We start from the raw sequence: 25,307 nt of genomic DNA on the forward strand, positions 1-25,307 counted from the left end.
CACCAAGATCTTGCTCAACACTCAGTCTTTCTTCAATTTTTTAAAAAATATTTATTTATTTATCTATTTATCTATCTATCTATCTATCTATTTATTTATTTATTTATGGATGCGTTGGGTCTTCGTTGCTGCACACAGGCTTTCTCTAGTTGTGGCAAGCGGGGGCTACTCTTCATTTTGGTGCGCGGGCTTCTCATTTCAGTGGCTTCTTTTGTTGTGGAGCACAGTCTCTAGGTGCGCGGGCTTCAGTAGTTGTGGCTCGCAGGCTCTAGAGCGCAGGCTCAGTAGTTGTGGCGCACGGGCTTAGTTGCTCCGCGGCATGTGGGATCTTCCCAGACCAGGGCTCAAACCCGCATCCCCTGCATTGGCAGGCAGATTCTTAACCACTGCACCACCAGGGAAGTCCCTCTTCAATTCTCGAAAATGATTTTGTACTATTTCTGTCAAAATTGTTCCCTTCTATTGTTTCCGCCTGGAAATATGACTCTATTTCCTTGGAAGAAGAAAGGTATGACCTCGGACAACTACTAAAGAGGAAGCAGCTCAGGAAATGTATTCCCCTGGGAAGGAAAGGCAAGGGGCAAGTCCTATATGGAAGATAGGACTGAAAGCCAAACTAAATTTCAGTCACTCTTTGTATCACAGGCTCCACAATTTTAAAGAAACTTAATTAAGCTCCCAGTTGCCTTAGAGGATACAGAAGGAATATCTGGAGAGAGGTTATTCATTTCTAAGAATGCAGTGGATAAGAATGGCGTGAAAAAGAGGTTGCTCATTCCTAAGACCATGGTTCTATATTTCCTTACAGTTGTAAACTATAAAATGCATTTTTCAGTAATATGGATTGAAGCCTAGCCCACAAAAAGTCTTAAACCTTAAGGTGGTTGAATTCACATATAATGGTATGGATTGATTTTAGGTAAACCACTTTAGCCTCTTTCAATTTCTTCTTCTGTCAGTCACAAGCTAAATGAACTCTCATGATGGACTGTAGAAATCTAAACAACTTGTAATGTTGTTTCTCGTGTGTAAGCATACAAGTAAAAAGGTTTTGATGTGTTTATAAAATTCCTACAGAAAAAAATGCTTTCTGATATTAAAAAAAAACTCACAAATCTACCAATGACCACAAATTTAATAAGTAACTGTAACCAACTAACCTTCTTCTGTTGCGTGCAGGTGTATTGCATCGTTCCCCTGAGAAGTGATGTTGGCTTGGTCGAACTGAAGGGGGCTGCCTATTTGATGTCATCTCCCATGGTCGCATTGGTGGTGAGGGAGCTGGTGATGCTGATGTATAATCAAAGACTGAATGAGAGAGGCGCTGTCTCTTGGGACTTGGACTATCTTCACTCTGCCAATGCAACAAAATCAATCAACTGAATAAAATCTTTTAAGGACTTTTGCATTACTGTTTACATGCATAGGTGTTTAAGTATGTTTACCACAAAGTGTAAAGGAGGGAAAAAAATACACTATCAACCTGAATTAAATACCTTTAAAAGATACGAGGGGTGGGGTGGGAAAGGGAGATGCACCATAAATAATATCAAATGAAAAGTTAACTCTTTCTTTAAAATATCATAAAATTAACCAGGTAACAACACACAAGGTACACAGTAGGGCAATAAACAATTTCTATGGTACCTGACCATCTCTTTAAAACTCTAATTCAACTGAGAAAATCTACTATGTCCTCCCATCAGTTAATAGTTACTCTTTTAGGCATTAATTCTTAGCTGAGAGATCAATTTAGGAGGGGGTATAATTTAAGTAGGCCCTTGATTTGATTTAAAATTACACTTGCCTGCCTCTTTATTCCTGTTGTTTAAGGCCATTACATTTATTATTTAATAAAGTTTATGTGGACAAAGTAAAATTTATTTAAAACATAAAAAAACAGTCAACTGATCTAGTTCTTCAGTTCTTAACTAGAATATCATAGAATATCTTTGGGAAAGACATGGCATTTCAGGTAGATCATGGGAGTGGTAGATAATTAAAAACCCATACCTGTTAATGTTGAAGCACAGTCTCAAGTTTTCAAGGGTTTAGCTATAAAATTGGTATGGATCACTTAATTGAATTATTAACTCTCCAGGATTCCCCACACAACTCAATTTTTCAATTGAGTCTCTCATCAAAACTGTCAAAATTACAAGTTAACTGAAAGTCTGATGAGGGCTGTGTGTTTCCTAATAGAGCCTCTCCTATCTCCAGTCTGCTCCTGCAAATTCTAATCATTTAGGCATTAGGGAACTTTTGATTGGCACCTGCTGCTAGAACAAAAATGTTAATATTAGCTAAAGAATATATGAGGTTACATACTATGTTAGATTTTAAAATATAAGCATATAAAACAGAACTGATTAAACTGATAGGAATGAAGCAAACTGCTAAATGGTTACTTTTGATCATTCTAAATTATTCAGCAGATGTATTCAAAAAACCATGTCATTTTCCTTCTATACTTAAGAATATTATAATTCACATTTGTTAAAACTAAAATAGAAAATAGGTTTCAGAACCATATACAAATGCTCTTGTAACTTTCCTCACACTAACCTTATTTTCTCCCTATATTTAATGGTGCTATTAAAAGTAGTTTTTTTGTTTTGTTTTTTTTTTTTGCGGTACGCGGGGCCTCTCACTGTTGTGGCCTCTCCCGTTGCGGAGCACAGGCTCCGGACATGCAGGCTCAGCGGCCATGGCTCACGGGCCCAGCCGCTCCGCGGCATGTGGGATCCTCCTAGACCGGGGCACGAACCCATGTCCCCTGCATCGGCAGGCGGACTCTCAACCACTGCGCCACCAGGGAAGCCCAAAAGTAGTTGTTTTTAACCCCTTGATTTTAATAAGAAAATCAGTTATGTTCTGATAATCGTAAAACTTAGAAAGTGAAAAATAACCATTAATATTTAGATATTCTGATTAAAACAAAACAACAGAACAAGTAAGACTTGACAAACTCATACATGAACTACACATAAGCATTAGAAATGTGATCTCCACGTGTGGTAAAACAGACTTGATTAACATTGACTTTTTGAGGTACAATATGCTAGCAACCAATCATAATCACTGGCTTTCATATGTATAAACCTGTCCCGCAAAGCTTCATGCAAGCTAAGACATGGAACTCTGAATTCTAAAAATTCACTGCCCAAATGGAGGAGAATGCTAGAGATCCACAAAATAACTAAGTATTGAAAAAACACTTAGGCTATCAACCTTTACATATTTTCAGTGATGTTCAAGTTGTGGGTTAGCATATTCTTATTTTACAACAGATGCATTACTTTTAAGAGTGGAGATAAGGAAAGATGACTGAGAAAGTTTCCCATCCCTTCTCTTTGTGTTGTGAAAGGTTCTCAGTGTGTAAGAGGAGACAAAGACTAGGAAGTGAAGGGAAATATGTGGAAGTGAGCTCTTCATTAGTATTATGGTAATAAGCCTTACTTTTTCACTCAAAGTAATAGGAAACTACAACTGATATTTAGTGACATAGAATTACTAAAATGTTATTTTACTATATGCAATATGGTTTCATCATATTCCTTATCGATTTTAATACTCTAAGAAACTGCATAAAAAATTCTCAGTTTCCAGAAAAAGAAAGGGGGAGTAACCTACAAAGAAAAAGAATTAGATTAGCATTAGACTTCCCACAGAAAACAGAAGATGCTAAAGTGCTCTGGGGGAAAATAATGTTGAATCTAGAGTTTTATATTCCAATCAAACTATTAGTCTAGTACAAGGGAAAAAACAAAGACCTTGACAAATGTATTAGGATTCAAAGTTGCTTCTCATACATCCATTCAGAAAATTTTACTTGATTGATTTTTACGTATGCGTGCATGCTCTCTCCTGCACCTGGGGACATATATATAAATACAGGATCCAAGAAATAGAAGCAAGCCAGAAGTGCAATGAAAAGAAATCCCAGGGTGATGGCAGTACAGCAGGTCTGAAAAACAATCATTACAAATTAGAACGAATCAGAGGACTCTGAGAAAAATACCATACACAATGTGGATTCAAAAATAGTATGATTGAGAACTTACAAGTTCTTAATAAAACTTAAGCCCACAGCTCTCTTATCATAAGAAATATAAAAAGGCAATCAGGGACTTCCCTGCTGGTCCAGTGGTAAAGAATCTGCCTTCCAATGCAGGGGATGCGGGTTCAATCCCTGGTCGGGCACCTAAGCCCGCACACCTCAACGAGAGAGCCCGCGTGCCGCAAACTACAGAGCACACGCGCTCTGGAGCCTGCGCGCCACAACTAGAGAGAGAAAACCCGCACACCACAACTAGAGAGAAGCTCGCGTGCCACAATGAAGAGCCCACACGCTGCAACGAAGATCCCGCATGCCTCAATGAGGACCCCGTGTGCTGCAACAAAGACCCAATGCAGCCAAAAAAATAAAGAGAAAAAAAAGGCAATCAGAGAGCGGAGGACAAAGATGAAAACAAATCCGTATCATTCTTTCACTTAAAGCATCCTCTGAGTAGGATAGGTAGTCAAAAGATTACAACTCCTCCTCCCTGGGCCAAACATGCTACTTGGCTCTGCAATGACTATACAAGTATTCCTAATACTATGAAGAATGTTTACTGGTTTTCAATTATTATAATCAACATAGGACAAGGCATGAAAGATCACTGTTGTAGTTACAGAACAGAAATAAGTATTGTAAACTTTGATATAAAGTAACTATAACAACTTCTGTGACAAAATCATGGACTATAAGTGAAAACCCTAACATAAACATCTATAAATAATGGTTTAAATACCAAAAAAAAATTTTTTTTAAGGTATTGCTGGATTCAGAGAAAAAGAGAAATTTCCAAGGACCAGAAACAAAGAGGAAAACTGAAAACCAGGTTTGTTTTTTGATATTCGCAGGAGGGACAGAAGATAAGGTCTTATCACTGAGACCCCTGCATAAGGCCAAAATTTCCAAAGTACTATGCTTTCAATAAAAGGGAAGACTAGAAGAAGTCAGCCATTGGCACAGAGTGTCTACTCTGTATATACTGAGAACTGGAGGAGGGATCACATCCCTGAGAACTCAAACCACAGGTTAGCTCCTCACACCAAGGCTGGGGTTCAAATTTTTCACTACCCATGCTGTCTGTGAACCTCTAAACTTAGAAATTAATATAAAAACTGAACTAGAATTATGCTACCACAACGACTCTTGACAGAAGAGTCGTTGCATGCATCAGAAACACCAGATCGTTGGGTCCACTCCCCAGTCTCTGATTCAGACAGTTTGAATTGGGATCCAAGAATTTTGCATTTCTAACATGATCCCGTATGATGCTTGGTATTGCTCGTCTGGGACTACACTCTGAGAACCACTGAACTAAGAGATAAGGGACTCTCAAGAAAAGTCCCTAAGGATAAGTTCACCATTACAGAAAAATCTACGTTTTGAAATCTCGGGGGTGAGCAGTTCCCTCCTGTCCCTGCTGACTCTGTGCCAGTAGGCTGATTTTAGAAAGTACCGGATGTTGACAACTTAAACCTGTAAGATGCTGAGTGTAGTCATGTACTAGTACTGTCTCTACTGGTACAGAATACTGTAGAGAGATTACAGTACAGAATACGGATGCAGATTCAGGGAGCAAGGGAGCAAGAGAGGGAAGAAGGAAGGGAGGAAGGACAGAAGAAAATTAGCCAGCTAGCTTTTATACTCAGTATTCAACATCTGATAAAATCAGTACAGGATTACACTTCTGTAACACCAAAACTTTATAACCAAAACATCATTATTAGAAGTGAAAACAACCCATAAGAAAGTATTCCACAGTTTCGAAAAAAGCAAATCAGAAATGATGAAATGCTAAATACCATGGGAGAAAAAAAAATACAAACACACGTGCATATGTATAAACACACACACATAAAATATAAATATTTATATATATATATATATATGTCAATCAGGAAGTCTTGAAGATAATGCAAACCTTCCCCAAAGCATAAACAGGTTCCAAGTTCTAGATTAAAAATGGTGATTGAAAAGTGCCTCTGATTTCAGCAAACACTAGTGAGCCCCAAGGACTTCTCAAAGGAGCAAGGGGGCAACTAGAGTCAGGGAGGTAAAATCTCCAATAACCTGGTCCACTCTCCCCACATTGTTCAGGACTACCATTCATCTCAGATGTACAAATAAATAAGCATAGCATAATTTATGAGTTCCCAATCCTCTTTTAAACTTCCAGACTCTATTTGCCTTATTCTATCTGACAAAAGATTAAGTTTCTCATTCCACAACCATTAAATTTAAATGGCCCGGGAGAGGAAATACTTACTGAATTCCATTCATTTAAAATAAGAGACATGAAAGCACTTAGAAAACTGAAACACTCTACATAAAGCAACTTGCTAATAAAGAATAACCACCAAGACAGATCCCTTTTTGTAAATAGTAAGCAAGTAATTAATAACTTGACATTTGAATCACACAATATAATTTACAAAATGATCTCTACACATTCTTTCATTTAATTTTCCACAAACGAAAACCTTTGTTTAAACTATATTCAAATTTATGTAAAATATGTTTCTATTAGTGAAGATGTACAAAAGACAATTCAGTGAATATACTGCCTTTGAACTACACAACATATATATAATCCTGTTTCATATACTTCACAAAGGACTTTAATTTTCTAATGTACAGCTTTGATTCCTCAGCTCAAAAGATTTCAGAACAAAATCCAACCTCATAACCACTCAAACAGTACATCCTCCTGGAATGTTATTTTACTTGTAGGTACGGAAGGGAAAAGAGACTTCAAATATTCTGTTTTCAAAAGTTACCAGAGCATGCATTAAAAAAAAAAAAATCAGAACTTTGCTTTTTGACATGGTCCAAGTTTGTGTTTTTTCATAAAAGGCCAAAGAACAGATCAATTTTATGTGCAGTGAGTGTTTGCAAAGGGAATGCAGTGGTATAACGTATTGCAATTCCATCATAATGAAGAGGATAAAATACCGTGGGAAAACATTATGTTTCTATATTCATTGGCCATAACTGCTAACCCAGCAGTGGCTTCCTGAGTTCAGGGAGGCCTGTTTGGCTAATTTCTGAATAATGTATTAACAACCTTAAGTCCTAGATTTTTCTTAGAACATCACTGATTCACAAAAACTGATTTACCTTGATGCTATAATTGTACTGTTTTCAAATGCTATATTTAGTTCCACAGAAGCTATAAACAAGGATCAATGAAATAATCTGAAGCATAAACATGAAACCAACAAAAACAGAAAAGCTGTTAAGAACAACCTGAAATCAAGGGATCCCTCCACATGGAGTCGTTCTGCAGACAACTGAAGCTCAGACTAGACATGTTAATTCAGGACTTTTTGGTATACTACAGATAGATGGTACGTCAACAAAGTTACAGGCATTGACAAAAATTGCTCAAAATAGTTTATACAATGAAAAGGAGGCCCAATACTGAACCCTGAGAAGCTCCAACATTTTATGTTGAATACCTGATGAGAGGAGAGTGGAGTGTGACGGTGAAAACCAGTGTAATGGAGTTTCAAGGGTTCAACTAAGAGGTCATGCAGAATGAGGGCTGCAAAACATCCACTGTATTTTAACAACATGGAACTCACTGACTTGAACCTATTTCTTTACAATATGATTTAGTATCATTATGGTGTATTTCCCTTTATGACAATTTTTGGAGAAGTTTTTGTTCCTGTCTTTCCTTTGATGATCTTATGAATTTAAGGATAACTCTAGAACTTCTCTGGTGGCGCAGTGGTTAAGAATCTGCCTGCCAATGCAGGGGACACGGGTTTGAGCCCTGGTCCAGGAAAATCCTACTTGCCATGGAGCAACTAAGCCCGTGTGCCACAACTACTGAGCCTGTGCTCTAGAGCCTGTGAGCCACAACTACTGAGCCCATGCTCCACAACAAGAGAAGCCACCACAGTGAGAAGCCCGCACACCAGAACGAAGAGTAGCCCCCGCTCACCACGACTAGAGAAAGCCTGCGTGCGCACAGCAATGAAGACCCAACGCAGCCAAAAGTAAATTAATTAATTAATTAATGGGGGGGGGAAGGATAACTCCGTAAAGCTCTAAAATAAAATATTTCTTATATTTTTGGCTAAAATTTTTATTAAGTCTATAAATTTGCTGGAGAAGAGATTTTTACAGTAGTCTTTCAGAAATCTATTTCTTTATATGTATAAATCAACAAATTTCAATCACCTAACTTTAGTAAATTTACAAAATAAAGTTATCAAATAGCTGTATTAAGACACATGAGTGCATGCACACACACATACACACACAGCCCTGAAGAGAAAAGGGAACTCTCCTACACTGTTGGTGGGAATGTAAGTTGGTACAGCCACTATGGAAAACAGTATGGAGGTTCCTCAGAAAACTAAAAACAGAATTACCATACAATCCAGCAATCCCACTCCTGAGCATATATCCAGACAAAACTCTAATTCAAAAAGATACATGCAGGCTTCCCTGATGGCGCAGTGGTTGAGAGTCCGCCTGCCGATGCAGGGAACACGGGTTCGTGCCCCGGTCCGGGAAGATCCCACATGCCGCAGAGCGGCTGGGCCCGTGAGCCATGGCTGCTGAGCCTGCGCGTCCGGAGCCTGTGCTCCGCAACGGGAGAGGCCACAACAGTGAGAGGCCCGCGTACCGCAAAAAAAAAAAAAAAGGTACATGCACCCTTACATTCATAGCAGCACAGTACACAACAGCCAAGACATGGAAACAACCTAAATGTCCATCAATAGAAGAATGGATAACGAATATGTGAGGAGTGTGTGTGTATACACACACACAAATGGAATACTACCCAGCCATAAAAAAGAACGAAATAATGCCATTTGCAGCAATATGGATGGAACTAGAGATTATCATGCTAAGTGAAGTCAGAAAGAGAAAGACAAATACCATATGATATCACTAAAGTATGGTACCAATGAACCTATCTACAAAACAGAAACAGACTCACAGACACAGAGAACAGACTTGTGGTTGCCAAGGGGGAGAGGACTGGGAGAGGGGTGGAGTGGGAGGTTGGGGTTAGCTTTTCTATATAGAATGGATAAACAACAAGGTCCTACCATATAGCACAGAAAACTACATTCAATATCCTATGATAAACCATAATGGAAAATATTTTTTAAAAAAGAATGTATATGTATGTTAAACACACACACACCTGAAATCAAGGGTTGTGCCACACCTGAAATTCAAGTTCCCCACAATGTACATGACTTCTTAATGAAAGCATACAATCTTCAATCACAATCACTGAATTGGTTGGTAGCACGAAACTGCTAATTTTAAAATTATAGGGGTCTGACAGCAAACAGACATGAGGGAATTCTGGGGGGTGCTGAAACTATCATATATCTTGATTGTAATGGTCCCACAGCTGTATGTGTTTGTCAAAACTCACAGACCTGTACACGGAAAAAGGTGAATTTTACTGTATGTTAATTATACCTTAATTTTAATTTTAAAAAATTACAGGAGGCACTTTGATTCTAATTTTAAATATAGGCTTATTTTTATAGAGACACAAATGTGCATCTACTTAAACCTCTCTTGTAGGGAAAAAAAAAGAGCATGAAATACACAAAGCCATCTTTTTTTTTTTTTTTTTTTGCGGTATGTGGGCCTCTCACTGTTGTGGCCTCTCCGGTGGTGAAGCACAGGCTCCGGACGCGCAGGCTCAGCGGCCATGGCTTATGGGCCCAGCCGCCCTGCGGCATGTGGGATCTTCCCGGACCAGGGCATGAACCCGCATCCCCTGCATCGGCAGGTGGACTCTCAACCACTGCACCACCTGGGAAGCCCAAAGCCATCATTTTTAAAGGAACATTAAAGTACCAACTAAATGTACACCAGGAAACATACAAGAATACTCATGGCAGCACTGTTTCTAATAATAATAATAGAAAACTGGAGACTACCCAAATGTCCATCAAAAAGAGAAGGGATAAACTATAGTACAGTACATTCATATAAATGCAACGCTAAAAGCAGGAAAATGAATCTACAGGACACAGCCACATGCATCAATATGGATAAATCTCAAAATGACAAAAATACACCAAGTATGATACCATTTACATTAAGTTCAGAAACTAAATAGTATAGTATTGAGGTATACTATATGTAGTAAAAACCACACAGAAAAGCAAAGATACTGAACACAAAATTCAACAGAGGTTTACCCAAGGCACAGGTTTGGGACAGCACCTGAATATAATATGGAAGCTTCAAAAACATTGGCAATAGTTGATTTCTTAAGCTAGATGGTGGGTTTTTAAAACTTATACATATGTCTTCTTTATATTTTATAACTTGCATATATGAAATATTTCATAATTTTTAAAATTAAAAAACATGCAAAATTTGAAAGATTTTGACTAGAAAAACAAGCAAGTAAAAAGCAGCAAAGTGCAAAAGTCTTAAATAAACAAGGACAGTGACACAAACTTGGTAAGTAGTGGAGATGAATGACAAAAAATCAAAAACAGGATGCGGGGCTTCCCTGGTGGCGCAGTGGTTGGGAGTCCGCCTGCTGATGCAGGGGACGCGGGTTCGTGCCCTGGTCCGGGAGGATCCCGCATGCCGCAGAGCGGCTGGGCCTGTGGGCCGTGGCCGCTGGGCCTACGCGTCCGGAGCCTGTACTCCATGGCGGGAGGGGCCGCGACGGTGAGAGGCCCGCGTACCGCAAAAAAACCAAAAACAAAAACAAAAAACAACAGGATGAGCTTTTTGTTCAAAGACGACTAGTGATTAAAAACAAGGATCCAGGAGAGTATCAACACTTTCCTTCACCTCTATGACCATCCTACCTACTAGCCACATACCCAATCCCATGCTTGGAGCAGGAAAAAGCAGTAATTTCTTTACCCTTAGAGAAGGGTACAGGGAAAATGATATCCTCATAAAAGAGACTAGTTTTAGCTACAATATGGAAGTGGAGAGCGTGCTTTAAGAAAAAAATGGAAGAGGTAGGTGAGTCTGTTTAGAGTGGATGGAGTCAAGGGGGAAGGAAAAGCAGAAAGAGTTGGGAGGAAAGCAACTTGGAGGAAAGCCAAGAAAAACAATGCATTAAGGGAATAACTTTCTGAGGATACGACGTGGCTGCATAGGTTCTTGTTTTTACATGGCAACTAAGTTTTATAAGGATGAGAACCATACCTGGAACTAAGAAATCACACGCAATCATGGTATCAGAATTGGTTGAAGGTATCTGACATCTCGAAGGGGATGTGAGAAGGATTTACTTTGCTTCATGTGGAACAATGGTAGAGTATTAAGTGGGCAAAGAAAATCTCCAGTCTCTCTTGGGAGCAAAGTACATTGAGGGCCTTATTCTAAAGTTAGAGAAAAGTAAGATTTAAGTTAAATTAGGACTATAAATAAAAACTTTACAGTAATACCTTTCACCTTTCTGCAACATCCAAATGGAACTGGGTCTAACTTTTTGGTTTTATTTTCAAAACATGGGTTTAATTCTTTTTTTGAAAACTAATTAATTTATATATTTATGGTTGCTTGGGTCTTCATTGCTGCACGCAGGCTTTCTCTAGTTGCGGCGAGAGGGGGCTACTCTTTGTTGCGGTGCGTGGGCTTCTCATTGTGGTGGCTTCTCTTGTTGCAGAGCAGGGCCTCTAGGCCCGCGGGCTTCAGTAGTTGTGGCGCACAGGCTTAGTTGCTCTGTGGCATGTAGGAATGGATCAGGGCTTGAACCCGTGTCCTCTGCATTGGCAGGCAGATTCTTTTTTTTTTTTTTTTTTTTTTTTTGCGGTACGCGGGCCTCTCACTGCTGCGGCCTCTCCCATTGCAGAGCACAGGCTCTGGACGCGCAGGCCCAGCGGCCATGGCTCACGGGCCCAGCTGCTCCGTGGCACGCGGGATCCTCCCAGACCAGGGCACGAACCCGTGTCCCCTGCATCGGCAGGCGGACTCTCAACCACTGCGCCACCAGGGAAGCCCTGGCAGGCAGACTCTTAACCACTGTGCCACCAGGGAAGTCCCAAAACATGGGTTTAATCTATTGCATTTGGCAGCTACTCTTTGAGTTTAAAGTTAATACTGAGTTAATGCTTAAAGACTCAAAGGAGGTATGGAAAACACAGAAAGTGTCAAATAACTGTTTATTAGTGGCAGTAGCAACGGTACAAAGTCAATTTCTTCCTTAGCTATATTGGTCTATTGTTAAAGATCAAGCTCTTGCAAGCTAATGCTGTATCCAAAATGGCAGTCAATATGCCATTCAATTCAATACAGATGATGTCTCTTAACATACACTGAACTGTGTTTACAGAATTATCTGTTAACATCCAAAGCTGGTATGATATAGTAGACAAGAAATAGCAAAAGTTGGATTTGAATTTCTGCTCTGCCAATAACTAGATATGTAATTGGGCATCTCAGCGAGATTCTCTGAGCCTATTTCTTCATCTAGAAAAGCATCCAGGACTGATTTATTATGACGGTTAAAAACAAAAGGAGACAATACACACAAAGCAGAGAACCTGGCACAAATATTAACAAAGATAGCAGATTAAAGGGCCCTAGATCACCTAAACACCTACCCTCAGAAATCCTACACCTCCAATTTAATGTGTCACAAGCATTTCTCTTTCAGAACTAGTCCCAAGTCCCAACCTGTCACTCCCACACAAACAGAAAATGAGCTAGCTCTATCCAAAAGTCTTAGCTTTGATTAGCAACTCTCACTACGTCAGGTTTATATACCCATGTACAATTACATGACTTGGCCCACAACCCTAGTATACAATTACATGACTTGGCCCACAACCCTAGTATACAAAAGCAATTCTGTAACTTAGTTTCCTTTGTGGTAATAACAAATTCCATTACTAAAACTTGCTTCTCTAGGAATAATGGACAGTAAATGTAGTAGCCAATGATTTATGTGAGCACATCCTAGTATTCTTGTTAATAACCTAATGACAGTTTAAATCCATTCATACCTTAATTTGTTTTCATTTTGTATGTAACCAAATTTTTAAACACATTTTACCCACAGGTATAAAAAGTCACAGAAGGCAAGTAACCATGTTTTCTCCTTGAAATATGTATTACTATCAAACTCTGGATGTTAAGCAAATAAGTAGTGATGACTTTAAAAAATACCTTACATGCTTCCATTTTTCCTTCCCTATACAATTTCACATATTCTGTAATATCTTCTACCTTCCTACAGAACTAGACCTATTAGGACAAGTGATTATGAACAAAAGATCAAAAAACAAGAATATTAAGTGGTCAAATAGTAACAGCAGCTCAAGACAAGACAAACATTCTTCAGAAAAGCTGGCTGAAAAAGTTATGTTAAAGACGCCCTCTAAGAAGAATACTTATTCCCACATATAACAGAAAATAAGAAGTAAGAAGATTCTGAGAATTTTGTCTCAAGCCTTCCTAGAAACAACCTAGAATGTATCTTGTGGCTTTCAGCCCTATGAAGGGAAAGGGTAAATATATAAGAACCTGGAAGAAAGCTTTGAAGTGAGCATCCTCTTGAACGGTAGTGTTCTGATCACTTGGGAGGAGAGGGAACAGGCTCTGAAGTCTCACCCTTTCACAAATCACCTTGTTAGGATGGCCAGGTAGAGGTGCTGAATTGGCCCCGGGAGATATCTGAGAAAAAGAGGGAGAAGAAAAGGATAGTTCATGGCTAGCTGCACCAATGTGGAGAATCATGCCTATGAAGGACAGTCTGGATTTTCTAGGTATCTGATGATTTTGTTAGCAGAGGCTGAAAAGAAATAAAAAATTAATCTTAAACATCAAAACAAATATAAGGATGACAAAGGTTGCCTCTGGCAATGGATCTCTCTTATAAAAACTTTCTTTAAAGGCAAAATAGCACTGCTCAAGAACGCAAAGTCCTTCCTATGTTTCCCATATAATATCTATTGATATCTTTTCTGTTGGCATTAGTTCTGAAACCCTAAATGACAGATAAGACTTCATGTCAAGAAAACCTGAAGTAAAAATCACTTAAGTACAGAAAGATTAGTGTCTACCTGGCGATGATTAATTTTTCATTCTCTTTTTAAGCTAACATTCCAAATGATCATGCAAGGGAAGAGAGATTTCAGAACATCTATGGCAAAATTTCTATAGTGATCCCAAGTATAGAAAACAAGATTTTCATTGTGGAGATCTCAGCTCTATTCAACACAAACCTAGCAACCTTCCTAATGAATAAAGGACAAGATCATAAGCCTCAAAGTAAATGACTGCATGTTTTAAATGCTCACTAGATTGTGAGTTAATCCCCTTAAACTCATATGTAAGTATACTTAATCTGTAGCTTTTTTTTTTTTTTTTTTGCGGTACATGGGCCTCTCACTGTTGTGGCCTCTCCCGTTGCGGAGCACAGGCTCCGGACGCGCAGGCTCAGCGGCCATGGCTCACAGGCCTAACCGCTCCGCGGCATGTGGGATCTTCCCGGACCGGGGCACGAACCCGTGTCCCCTGCATCGACAGGCGGACTCTCAACCACTGCGCCACCAGGGAAGCCCAATCTGTAGCATTTTTGATCACAGATATCATGAGTATCACCTGTTCCACTGTGCTGTGGCGTGAACTGCCTTTGGGGGTTAAGGTTTATGTACCCGCTTGTTCCTACACTAAAGACCATGTGCTTTAAGGCTGTCTTGTTTTTAGTTTCATTGCTGCACTCATTCCCTTACATGTTAAGTGTCTATTCTGTGACAGGCACTAAAAACAAAAGTTAGTCATGATTTCCTACCTTCAAGAAGTATATGCTATAAAAAAGAAACAAGAGCAAATCACTGTATAAAAAAGTATCTTTCGGGCTTCCCTGGTGGTGCAGTGGTTGAGAGTCCACCTGCCAATGCAGGGGACATGGGACCGTGCCCCGGTCCGGGAAGATCCCACATGCCGCAGGGCGGCTGGGCCCGTGAGCCCTGGCCGCTGAGCCTGCGCGTCTAGAGCCTGTGGCTCCTCAACGGGAGAGGCCACAACAGTGAGAGGTCCACGTACTGCAAAAAAAAAAAACAAAAAAACGAAGTATCTTTCTGTGATAATAGTCCATACTGGTGCTTTGGAGAGGTAATTAGTAACAGTGTAGTCAAGAAACTACAAAATGTTCAGTGTAACTGGTCAGTTAGGAAGCAGCCAGAGAGGAAGGCAGAGACATCATAAAGTGTCATGCTAATTACATGAATAATCCTGCTATAATAACCTTCTTTAGCCCCTTTATAAATTTTTGTTTCTGGTTTGCTATGAGCCTGGTAATCAGATAAATGATCAGGCCTGTTGCTAACACTAAAATTACTTCCAAAGACCTTCCTAGAATTGAAAGCAAAAAACTTGAGGGCAGTAACTTTAGAATTCATTAGTACTGCTCCACAAAATGTTTTGGACATGAACTAAAGCTTCTCCCTGTACTATAAACATGAACGTGCCAACACCCTTTACCACTGTGATGAAGCATGAATGACTGAATCAAGGAATATTTATTCACTGCCTCTTATAAGCAAAGAGTTATGTTAGAAAAGAAAATAAAACATGGATCCCACCCTCAAGGAGCTTATTGTAGTTTTTTAAAAAAAAGATGCAAGCAGCCAACTACAGGATAATGGTTTTTTGGGGTTTTTTTGTCAGTACACAGGCCTCTCACTGTCGTGGCCTCTTCCGTTGCGGAGCACAGGCTCCGGACACGCAGGCTCCGGATGCGCAGGCTCAGCGGCCATGGCTCACGGGCCCAGCCGCTCCGCGGCATCTGGGATCTTCCCGGACCGGGGCACGAACCCGTGTCCCCTGCAACGGCAGGCGGACTCTCAACCACTGCGCCACTAGGGAAGCCCCAGGATAATGTTTTAAATGCCATAACACAGGCAAAAATCAGAATAAAGGTAGGAGCCTTGGGTTTATCTGAGGGCAAGAGTAGAAAATATTTCAAAGGAAGAAGTAGTTTCACATTCCTGACTCATTCAATGTAAGGAGTGCTTTTACCACTTTAAAGCAGTTCTCTCCTCTCTCAAAATGGTCTCTGTTCCTTCATGTAGGCTTCATGTTCCCTCTGCAATCTTAAGCTTACACTTTGCACAATAAGTACATTTGAAGAGTGTTTTAGCAAGGCTATCTACCTTCAACTATCGTACCTAAAGCAGTCTCACCAACTGCTAGTGCAAGAGCTGGCTGGGAAAACAGATTTCAGTAATATGTAAGTAAAAAACTGGCAAACCCTGGTCCTTGCAGGGGGAAGCAGCGGGGAGTAGGGGGAGAGAAGGGAAGAGAGAATTCTAAGATGGTCTCCAAGATTCCCACCTCTGGTGTATATCTCCTGTATAATCCATCCCTCCCTGGTGTGTGGGTAGGACTGTAAATATGGTAAATTTCATTCCCATGATTAGGTTGAATTATATGACCTAAATTACACAAACCCTTTCACAGAGGTGAAGGGATTTTCAAATATAATTAAGATTCCAAGTCACTTAATTTTAACTTAATCAAAGGGGAGATCACCTTGGGTAGACCTGACTTAATGAGAAAAAGCTCTCAAAAGAGAAGTTGAGCCCTTCCTAAAGAGATTCTCCTGCCAACCCTATAGACTAAGCTGCTATGTTCTGAGAAGTCATATGAAGGGGGCCATGTGGTAGAGACCTGAGGGCACCTAGGAACTGAGAATGGTCACCAGTTGACAGCTAGCAAGAAAATGGGGGAACCTCAGCCCTATAATCACAAGAACCACATTACAGCAACAACAGTGAGCTTGGAAGAGGCCATCAAGTCTCGTAATAAAAATCACAGCTCCAGCCAAATAAGACCCTGAACAGAAGACTCTACAGCTAACCCATACCAGGACTTCTATCCATGGAAACTGTGAGATAATAGATTTGTGTTTTAAGCTACCAAATTTGTGGTTATTTGTTACACACAATAGAAAACTAACATAACATACATGTACATAATAAAATAAAAACTGTTGTGCCACACTCAAGGAGTTTCTTCTCCTAAATTCTAGCTGTATTAGTTTAATTATGAAAGATGACTTTTTATCTAAGCAATACAGCAGTTTTTAAAACCTCAATCTGGTAATAGTAAACTTCATGCCAGGAACCAAACTGGGCTTTCTGATCTTTACATACTGCAAGTTAGGGTTAACCAACTTCCTTAAAGCGAAACATCTCATGAACACCAGAGCCATAATTTGAAGCCAAGTCTATCTGGCTCTAAGGTTCAGACTCAACCCACTAAACCACCTTCTAACTGAAGAATTTTAAAAGTAACATTCTTCTTTATAATCTGTCTAGTTGGATTAGTAAGGAACAACTATTCCACAATGCCTATTTAAAGCTATTTTAAGCATTTAAAAATAAGTCTGTTTCCTTGTAACTTGTTTCTGACTTCCACTACTTCCCTAACTCTCCCTCAGTTAAGATTACTGAGGTTATACTACATCTGAAAATCAATAGTTCTAATTTTCCCTAACCTACCAAATGCTGAGCATTACAAAGACATGGTAACTTCAGCCTTCTCTCAGAATGCACCTATATTAAAAAGTCCTGCCATAAAAACATTCCTGAGATGGGACTGAATCTGCAACTCACTACACTTCTCATTTCTAATGTTTACTTACATATAACTATATGACTAATTACCCAGCATAACTGTTTTCTGCTTCACAAGACTAGAATTATAGAAAACAGTTTAACCTTTTAAGCAATAACACATTACTATTTTAAGGACATCTTCTGTTTAATGTGGTCTTTCCCTGTCTTGGTAACCATAATATAACCAACAATTTAACCTTTGTGTTACAGTATAGTATTATTGTTACTGTGGCAAATTGTTGTAGTTATTGTGTTAAAAATAACATTGGACTTAGGTCCACATATTGTCCCAGAACTTGCTTCCTCCAAAATCACTTCTGATGACAGCTTCCTTCATTTACATTTTTCTCATATAAATGAAGTAGAGGATATACAGGTGTATGATCTCTAGGCCAGTATTAAATAATGTACTTTCCACAAAATAAATTGCTCAAAAGGCCAAATGGCCTTCCCCAAAATGGCCACATTACTCTCCAGAAAAAAAATTGTTCACTTTTACAAAAGCTGCATACCATCTGCTCAAAGGCACTCAAATCATAGGCTAACAGACAAAAGGAAAAAACAAAACAAAAAATGATGAGTTAGGTGCTTGGTCAACGTTGACTCCAACAAGTGCCTTACTCCTCTAGGTCCAAGTCTGGGTACCTAAAAAATGAAGAGTTCGAATCCAAATTATCTAAAAATCCAAATATTCTCACTGCTTCCATGATGGCAAATATTAATCTCCTGGAAAGTAATCAAGGAGATTTCATTAACAACTTAACAGTTCGAATCACTGATCTTTCATCTGACAAATTCTGAGATTATATTCCAAAATATGAGAAAAGCCATAAGCACAAATATGTTCATCACATTACAGCAAAAATTTAAAAGGGAACTAGAAGTAACCTAAATGTTTAACAAATAAGTATTTGTTAAATGAGATTATGGTATGTGTGCTTGGCGGACTATTATGCAGTCATTAAACCATTCAAGAACTGGTACTACTTACGGGGGGGGGGGGGGGGGAAGGATCATTACTGTCCAGCAATGGGACACTCTTTTTTTAAAATAAACTATTATTCCCATTCTTGAGTTAAGGCAAACAACAAACTGGGCCCATGTCTTTCTGGGAACAGAGCAGAACCAGGGCTGGTGAAAATAGCTGAAAGGCTCCACCTTCCTTTCTCACCCCACAGTCCAACAAATTAATGGGAAAGGGGGGAAGGGAGGCACGTGCAACTAAGGAAGTCTCTAACCATTACATATACTGAGCAGGGGAACATAAAGGTTAGGAAAAGTTAAGATTTACACATTTTTTAAATAAATTTTTCGCTCCTTCACTTCTACAATCCAGATTTGCACGCACAAGGATTATTTTTCCCTCAAGGAAGTATGTCTAAAATCATTTTACTTACGCTGGTAACCTCAAAGTAGATTGCTCTAAACCATCTTTTCAAGATTTATCTCTTAAGAATTACATGGATTTGGAAAATATCTAGATCATGACCAGTCCAAATCAATAAAAAATTTATACATATATACACACACATACACACATTTGAAAAGATGAAGTGTGACTGAGTGCTTTGTAAGTCTTACCGAATAAAAGTCACAATTAATTCAAATACTTATTGCATTTTTACCATGTGCTAGATGCTGTGAAAACAAAAAGAAATATTTCTTGCCCTCAAAGAGATTTAGTCTAGGGAGGGACAAATTCAACAGGAATAAATGAGGACAACAGGGTCCCCTAACATAGAGGGGAGAAGGAAAGGTGTTCAGATCTTTTAAAACGCAACATGAAATGACAGAAGAGCTGGGGGGAAAAATAAGACTCTGTACATGGCCCCTCTTTGTCTACTTGCTCAAATCTCACTCGTTAATTCATTATAGAGTTCAAGCATTTGCTTCATCTGCAGATAGACAACGTGATGTTACGAATCTAACCTTTGCTGAACAAATTAACTAGACTACAACTATAGAGTTCAAATATGTGTTTACAATCCATACACTCTGTCGAGAGAAAACATAAAGCAAACTATGATTTAACCAAAAATGAACCGACATGAAAACAGATGCCTGATATATGTGGTTAGCAGGAAAACAACCAGAAAACTAGTGGCTAGACCCAGACACTACACAACAATCACAGGACTAATCAAGAACTACCTTACCGGGGCTTCCCTGGTGACGCAGTGGTTAAGAATCCGCCTGCCAATGCAGGGGGCACAGGTTCGAGCCCTGGTCCGGGAAGATCCCCATGCCGCGGAGCAACTAAGCCCGTGCGCCACAACTACTGAGCCTGCACTCTAGAGCCCGCGAGCCACAACTATTGAGCCCGCATGCCACAACTACTGAAGCCCGCGCGCCTAGAGCCCGTGCTCTGCAACAAGAGAAGCCACGGTAATGAGAAGCCTGTGTGTGGACCGCAAAGAAGAGTAGCCCCTGCTCGCCACAACTAGAGAAAGCCGCACGCAGTAACGATGACCCAACACAGCCAAAAATAAATAAAATAAAATAAACAGCCTAGCGATGTAACTAAAAGCCTCATCCAAAGCAACTGCAGAGACACAACAGGTCTACACTCCACATTATGATGCTAACATATTCAATTATGTCTAACTGTACCATCCTCTGTCCACCCTTGCTCAAAAATCAGGTTGCTCTAGTAGAGAAAATTCTCAATATTTACTTAGATTAATAACTTCCAACTTAAGTTTAGCTATAAAAATTGGATGGGTAGATAAAACTCAACAAGTACAGAAACACACTACCTTCCAGAGTCACAGAAGATATCAGAAGTGGAGGGACCACAGAGAACATTTAAATCCAACTCTCATATTTTACAGATGAGGACTTGAGGAGCACATGGCTAATTTGTGGCAAAATTTATTCAACTATAGCCTCTCAAGGCTACCAAGTCTTTTAGAAACAAGCCTTAAAGAAAATTACAAATATCAACTTAAAATTGAACCCCTATAATGAATAGATTTAAGGTTTAATAGGTTTTCAGAAGTGAAATATACTATGCCAAAACATTTATGAGCCAGCAAGAGCTGGAGCACATTAAATGATACAATTCCTACTTAAAAATCCAGTTAGTAATTTTCATCTATTTACTGCAAGTATTTTTTTTAATTTTTTTTATTAGTTTCTGCTTTATAACAAAGTGAATCAGTCATACATATACATCTGTTCCCACATCCCTTCCCTCATGCATCTCCCTCCCTCCCACCCCTCCAGGCGGTCACAAAGCACCGAGCTGACCTCCCTGTGCTCTGCGGCTGCTTCCCACTATCTATCTACCTTACGTTTGGTAGTGTATATATGTCCATGCCTCTCTTTCGCTTTGTACTGCAAGTATTGAATACATGCCAGCTGCAATGCAACTGATCTGACCCCAATATTTGGTCTTGTATTGTTACTTCTATAGAAGCCCAATTTCTTCCTAATGGAAGACAGAAACAATTTTACTTTGATCCCAACTGTCCCTAGATCCTCATTACGTTTTGATTTCTTAAAAACTGAGAGAATGGAATTTTTTAAAAAAACTTAAGACTAGTTACCAGGGCTGGTACCTACTTAAAGGACTTCTGCGGTAATTGTGTTAACAACAATATCTGCAATCGAGGCCAAATAGTATCCAAAAAGGCCTGCAATTCTAAGGTAATAAACGACTGTGAATGATTTGTATACACTTAAATTTTCGTATATTAACTGCGCCTCGTAAGAAAAAAGGCAATTCAGTATTACATTATTCGTTTCTATTTACGGTGCAAGAACTAACATACCCAACTTTTAATGTTAATAGTATACATCATTTTTGCAGCATAAGAAAAAACAAGGTCTTACAAGTCCTACACACGTAAACGAAAACTTTATTCTCTTTGGCCCTCAATACTTTGAAAAACTCTCGGCTCAAAACCAATCTCTTTCATTCTTCAGCCCTGAAAGGAAGAATTCCCATCCCCTGAGAACAAAACGCAGCCTGTTCAGAAACCCGCGGCGTCACAAGGACGGAGACAGGACCCTTCGGACCGGGTTCTGCGTTCTCCAGAGTGACATCATTTCACCTGCGCCTGAGCAAAAAGGGAGGGAGCGAAAGAGCGAGGCCATCTGCCAGACGCGGCGGGCCGGCGCTCCCGAGGGCTGTGCCCGCACCTCCTCGCCGCTGCCTCGGGAACAAAGAACGCCGGTCGGCCCGGCCGCGCCCCGCTGAACACCAAGCAACCTCATCTCTAGCGCGGCCCCACAGGCTCCCAAAGGCCCAAGGCTCGGCCCGTCCCGCCCTCGTGCGGGAACCAACGGCTGCGGCAGCCAGTACCTGCAAGGAAGGCTCCGCCCTGCGGGGCTACTCCCGCGGCTCCTCGCTGGGCCACCGCCTCCTACTGTGACCGCTCGTCCAGCCAGCGGCCAGCTCGCCAGATCCTCTGTTCCCGGGCCTTCTCAACCCTGGAACCCGGGCTCCGACCGACGCGCTATCACGGCGCTTCCTTCCTCCCGGCACCATCACACGGGCCGCGCCAAGAAACGACGGCTGCACGCCCAGAGCTGACAGAAGTCGGCTAACGCCTCGGGGGCTCCAACCTCTCGGCCCGCGCACCCTATCCGCCCCTGCCGCCGCACGACCCCGCACCGCTGCACGAGGGGGCCCCGCCCCGCTGCGCCCCTCCCCGGTGCTCGCTGACCGGACGCGCCGGCGCAGTACCCTGCGCTGCGCGCGCAAGCGACACCCCCTGCCGCTAGGCCGCAAGATGCGCGAGCACGCGGCCCTCCCACTTCTCGGGTCTGGGTCGCTCCCACCCCACTCCGCCCCATCTCCGGAACAAACCTCGCGATCCCAGGGCGCGAGACCACCAGTCGCTCCGCCCCTTTTCCCCTCGGCTTACCTTCGCCCGCGGAGCCCCCTTTGTTTCCACCCGCGGGGTGAGGGGGCGGGGCGGGCTGCGCTCGTCCAGGCGCGCGACTCGGACTTGTTCCGGCAACAGAGCCGTCGCGCCGCTCCCCTCCGCAGCCCCGCCCCGCCCCCCGCGCCTGGCGCCCGGAAAGGCTGCCGCTACGCCGGGCCGCAGGCAGGCTGAGCCTTCGAGTTCTATATATTTCTCCCCAAGTGTTGCTGCAAGTCCGTGCGTACCGCCTCCAAAATTCAGCCATCAAACAGTAATTAACCTCACTCAAATTCCCAATATAGTATGTATTCATGTGGCCCAAATGTTAGGAATTTTTATTGACGTAGAGAGAGGTGATTTGGCCAAGGTGTCTTTGGCCAAGGTGTCTCAATGGAGAGGCAGGTTCAAACCCAACTTGTCCTACTGTAAGGCTCAATTAAACAGTTATTCATATTGTGCTGAGGACAGGAAATGAGATAGGTACGAAGACCGAAGCTGGCATGGTGCCTGTCCTAATCACGTTCGAGATCTAAAAGAGTAAGTAAGATCTTCCATAAAAGCGCAATAAATACAAGGACAAAATAGTTTAAATGGTATCAGAGGAAAAGAGGGCAGTCAAGGGGACAGTATCGAAAAAGTGGGTTTTAAGCAGATAGGAATTATATTATGTCTTCAAGGATAGTGATCATATTTCAGTCCAATCATCAAAAAGCCCAGGTTCTGGTTCTTTTGGCATTACTTAAACCAGTCTCCTTCCTGCTGTGGGCCTCAGCTGCCTCCTGTAGAAAATTAGGGAACCAGACTAAAATGATGTTCCAGGACCCTCTGAACCTCTATGCATTGATATGAATAACACGAAAAGGTAATTATTTGTGAACATCTGTCTCCCATATCACACTGGGTGACCTGTTTTGACTCTGTAACCCTAAGGTCTAAACCTACAGCCTGAAATACAACAGCAGGTGCTTACCAACTGCTGAATTCAAAGTTCCAGCAATAACATCACAGGTTTTTACAACTCCTGGACAAAGAGAGGCTAGAATGAGATAACAGGCCCCCATGAACAAATTCCCTCCCCCAGCCCCACACCCCCATTATGTAGCCCAGTTATCTAGCTGACTCTTCTCCCAAAGCCCTCTCCACTAGTCTTCCAAAGCAGCCAATTTGGAGATGATTATATCCAAACTTTTAAGGTTCCCCCCCCCATTTCACAGTACAGTGTCATAAATCCCAACCACACCTTTAGGTGCATCCAATGTAATCCACTTCTAACATCTGGATCCCCCACAATACCCCCTTTACTGCTGTGGATTCACCTAGCATTACAGATCTTCCAACAGAATCTCAGCTATACAAGCTTCCTTACATAATACAGACCACCCTGAAAACAGCTTTTCTTGTTTACTTGGGCATGGGCTAGGTAATGAGAGGGGGAAATAGAGACAAAAATTGGGAACAGGGAGGGAAATTACCATTTGGAAGCTGTCCAATCCTAAGAGTCAGGTTCCTCAAGTGCTGAATTTCAGCAGCAAATATCTATTACAGTCCTCCAGGGTTCCTAACCCTTAAGCTTATGTGAATTCCCCCTGGGCTTCAGCCAATCCTTTGTCAGGCACTCTTTGAGAACCCTTCTCAAATGGCTGAGATCTTAGTTAACTGGGATCTGAAGGCTTCACCTAAGAAGTCTGTCTACATGTAAACAATGGTCCCACACCTCAAGGTTGAATCGTTGGAAATTTGTTCTGCAATTTCTTTTCTAGTTGATTTTCTTAACCAGAAAATCTGGTACCCTGCTAATAAACACCTGATGAGTGGGTTACGTTTTAAGGTGGGCCACTGACCACCTAATGTGGCAGGAAGTAAATTATACCAGAGCAGTGGCTCAACCCCAGTCCACCTAAAATTCTACTTGGTGTCGGTCCAAAAAGGTGGGAAGCCTTGTTGGAGAGGTGTCCAATGGATCTTTCTGCAATGATGGAAATGTTCAACATCTGCAGCATCCAAAAGGTAGCCATTAGCTACATACATATGGCTACTGAGTGAGCACCTGAAATGGGGCTAGTGCAACTAATGCATTAACCAGGATTGTTTAAATAGTCACATGTGGCTAGGGGACAGTACAGCACTTGTGCGAAAAGTAGTTGCTTGTAGCAAGAACTTTTGAGAATTCTGACTCCAAGACTGCCCTTTAAAATTCGTTTTCATGACAGAAATGAAAACTGTGAATGCCTACTAAAAACTTCTTCCTGGGGTACCTAAGTCATTTAAGTCCCCTCAACTGCTAAAATAAAAATACACCAATAAGTTGCTTACCAAACAGGAAAATATTGCAGTTCCTTCAAGTGTATCTGGTCACTGGGATTGTCTACCCTGGTGCCCTACCAGTCTAACACATGGGAATGACGCTGAGATTTTTTTATTGGGCAGCATGGGATCCAGAGATAAATTAGGTGGTATTGATATCTTTACAATATTGAATCTTCAACCTGTAAGTAAGATGAACCCTTCTATCAACCTGAGTTGTTGATTTTTTTCAATAATGCTTCACAATTTTCTGTAGAGGTCCTGCACATTTGTTCTAGATGTCTATTCTAGGTTTTATATATAATTATTAATTCTAATAGTTTTGTTCATTTTTTTCCAGTTTTCTACATATACAGTCCTGTTGGCAGAAAATGACTATTCAATTTCTTTCTTTCCAACGTGTTTTCCTCTTGTCTGCACTTGCTAGGACCTCCAGTACAATGCTAAATAGATACAGTGAAAGCATGCATCTTCATCTTATTCCAAAAC

The 25,307-nt window shown here is 41.0% G+C and overlaps 1 protein-coding gene across 5 annotated transcripts in view; it reads right to left on the minus strand.

Annotated features, from left to right (window-relative positions):
- RNF38 (ring finger protein 38) overlaps positions 1-25,307 on the minus strand; it is a 126,665-nt gene that overhangs the window by 37,051 nt on the left and 64,307 nt on the right. For 2 of the 5 annotated variants that reach the window (XM_082642603.1, XM_082642604.1), the window contains exon 3: positions 1,161-1,354. In XM_082642603.1, the coding sequence (XP_082498729.1) occupies positions 1,161-1,354 (194 nt within the window). Of the gene's footprint in view, positions 1-1,160; positions 1,355-13,543; positions 13,694-25,307 lie in introns of those variants that run through there. The other 3 variants (XM_082642607.1, XM_082642605.1, XM_082642606.1) reach the window with 3 other exon arrangements.

This window comes from Mesoplodon mirus, assembly GCF_964341445.2.
Source record: "Mesoplodon mirus genome assembly, chromosome: 1".
NCBI lineage: Eukaryota > Metazoa > Chordata > Mammalia > Artiodactyla > Ziphiidae > Mesoplodon > Mesoplodon mirus.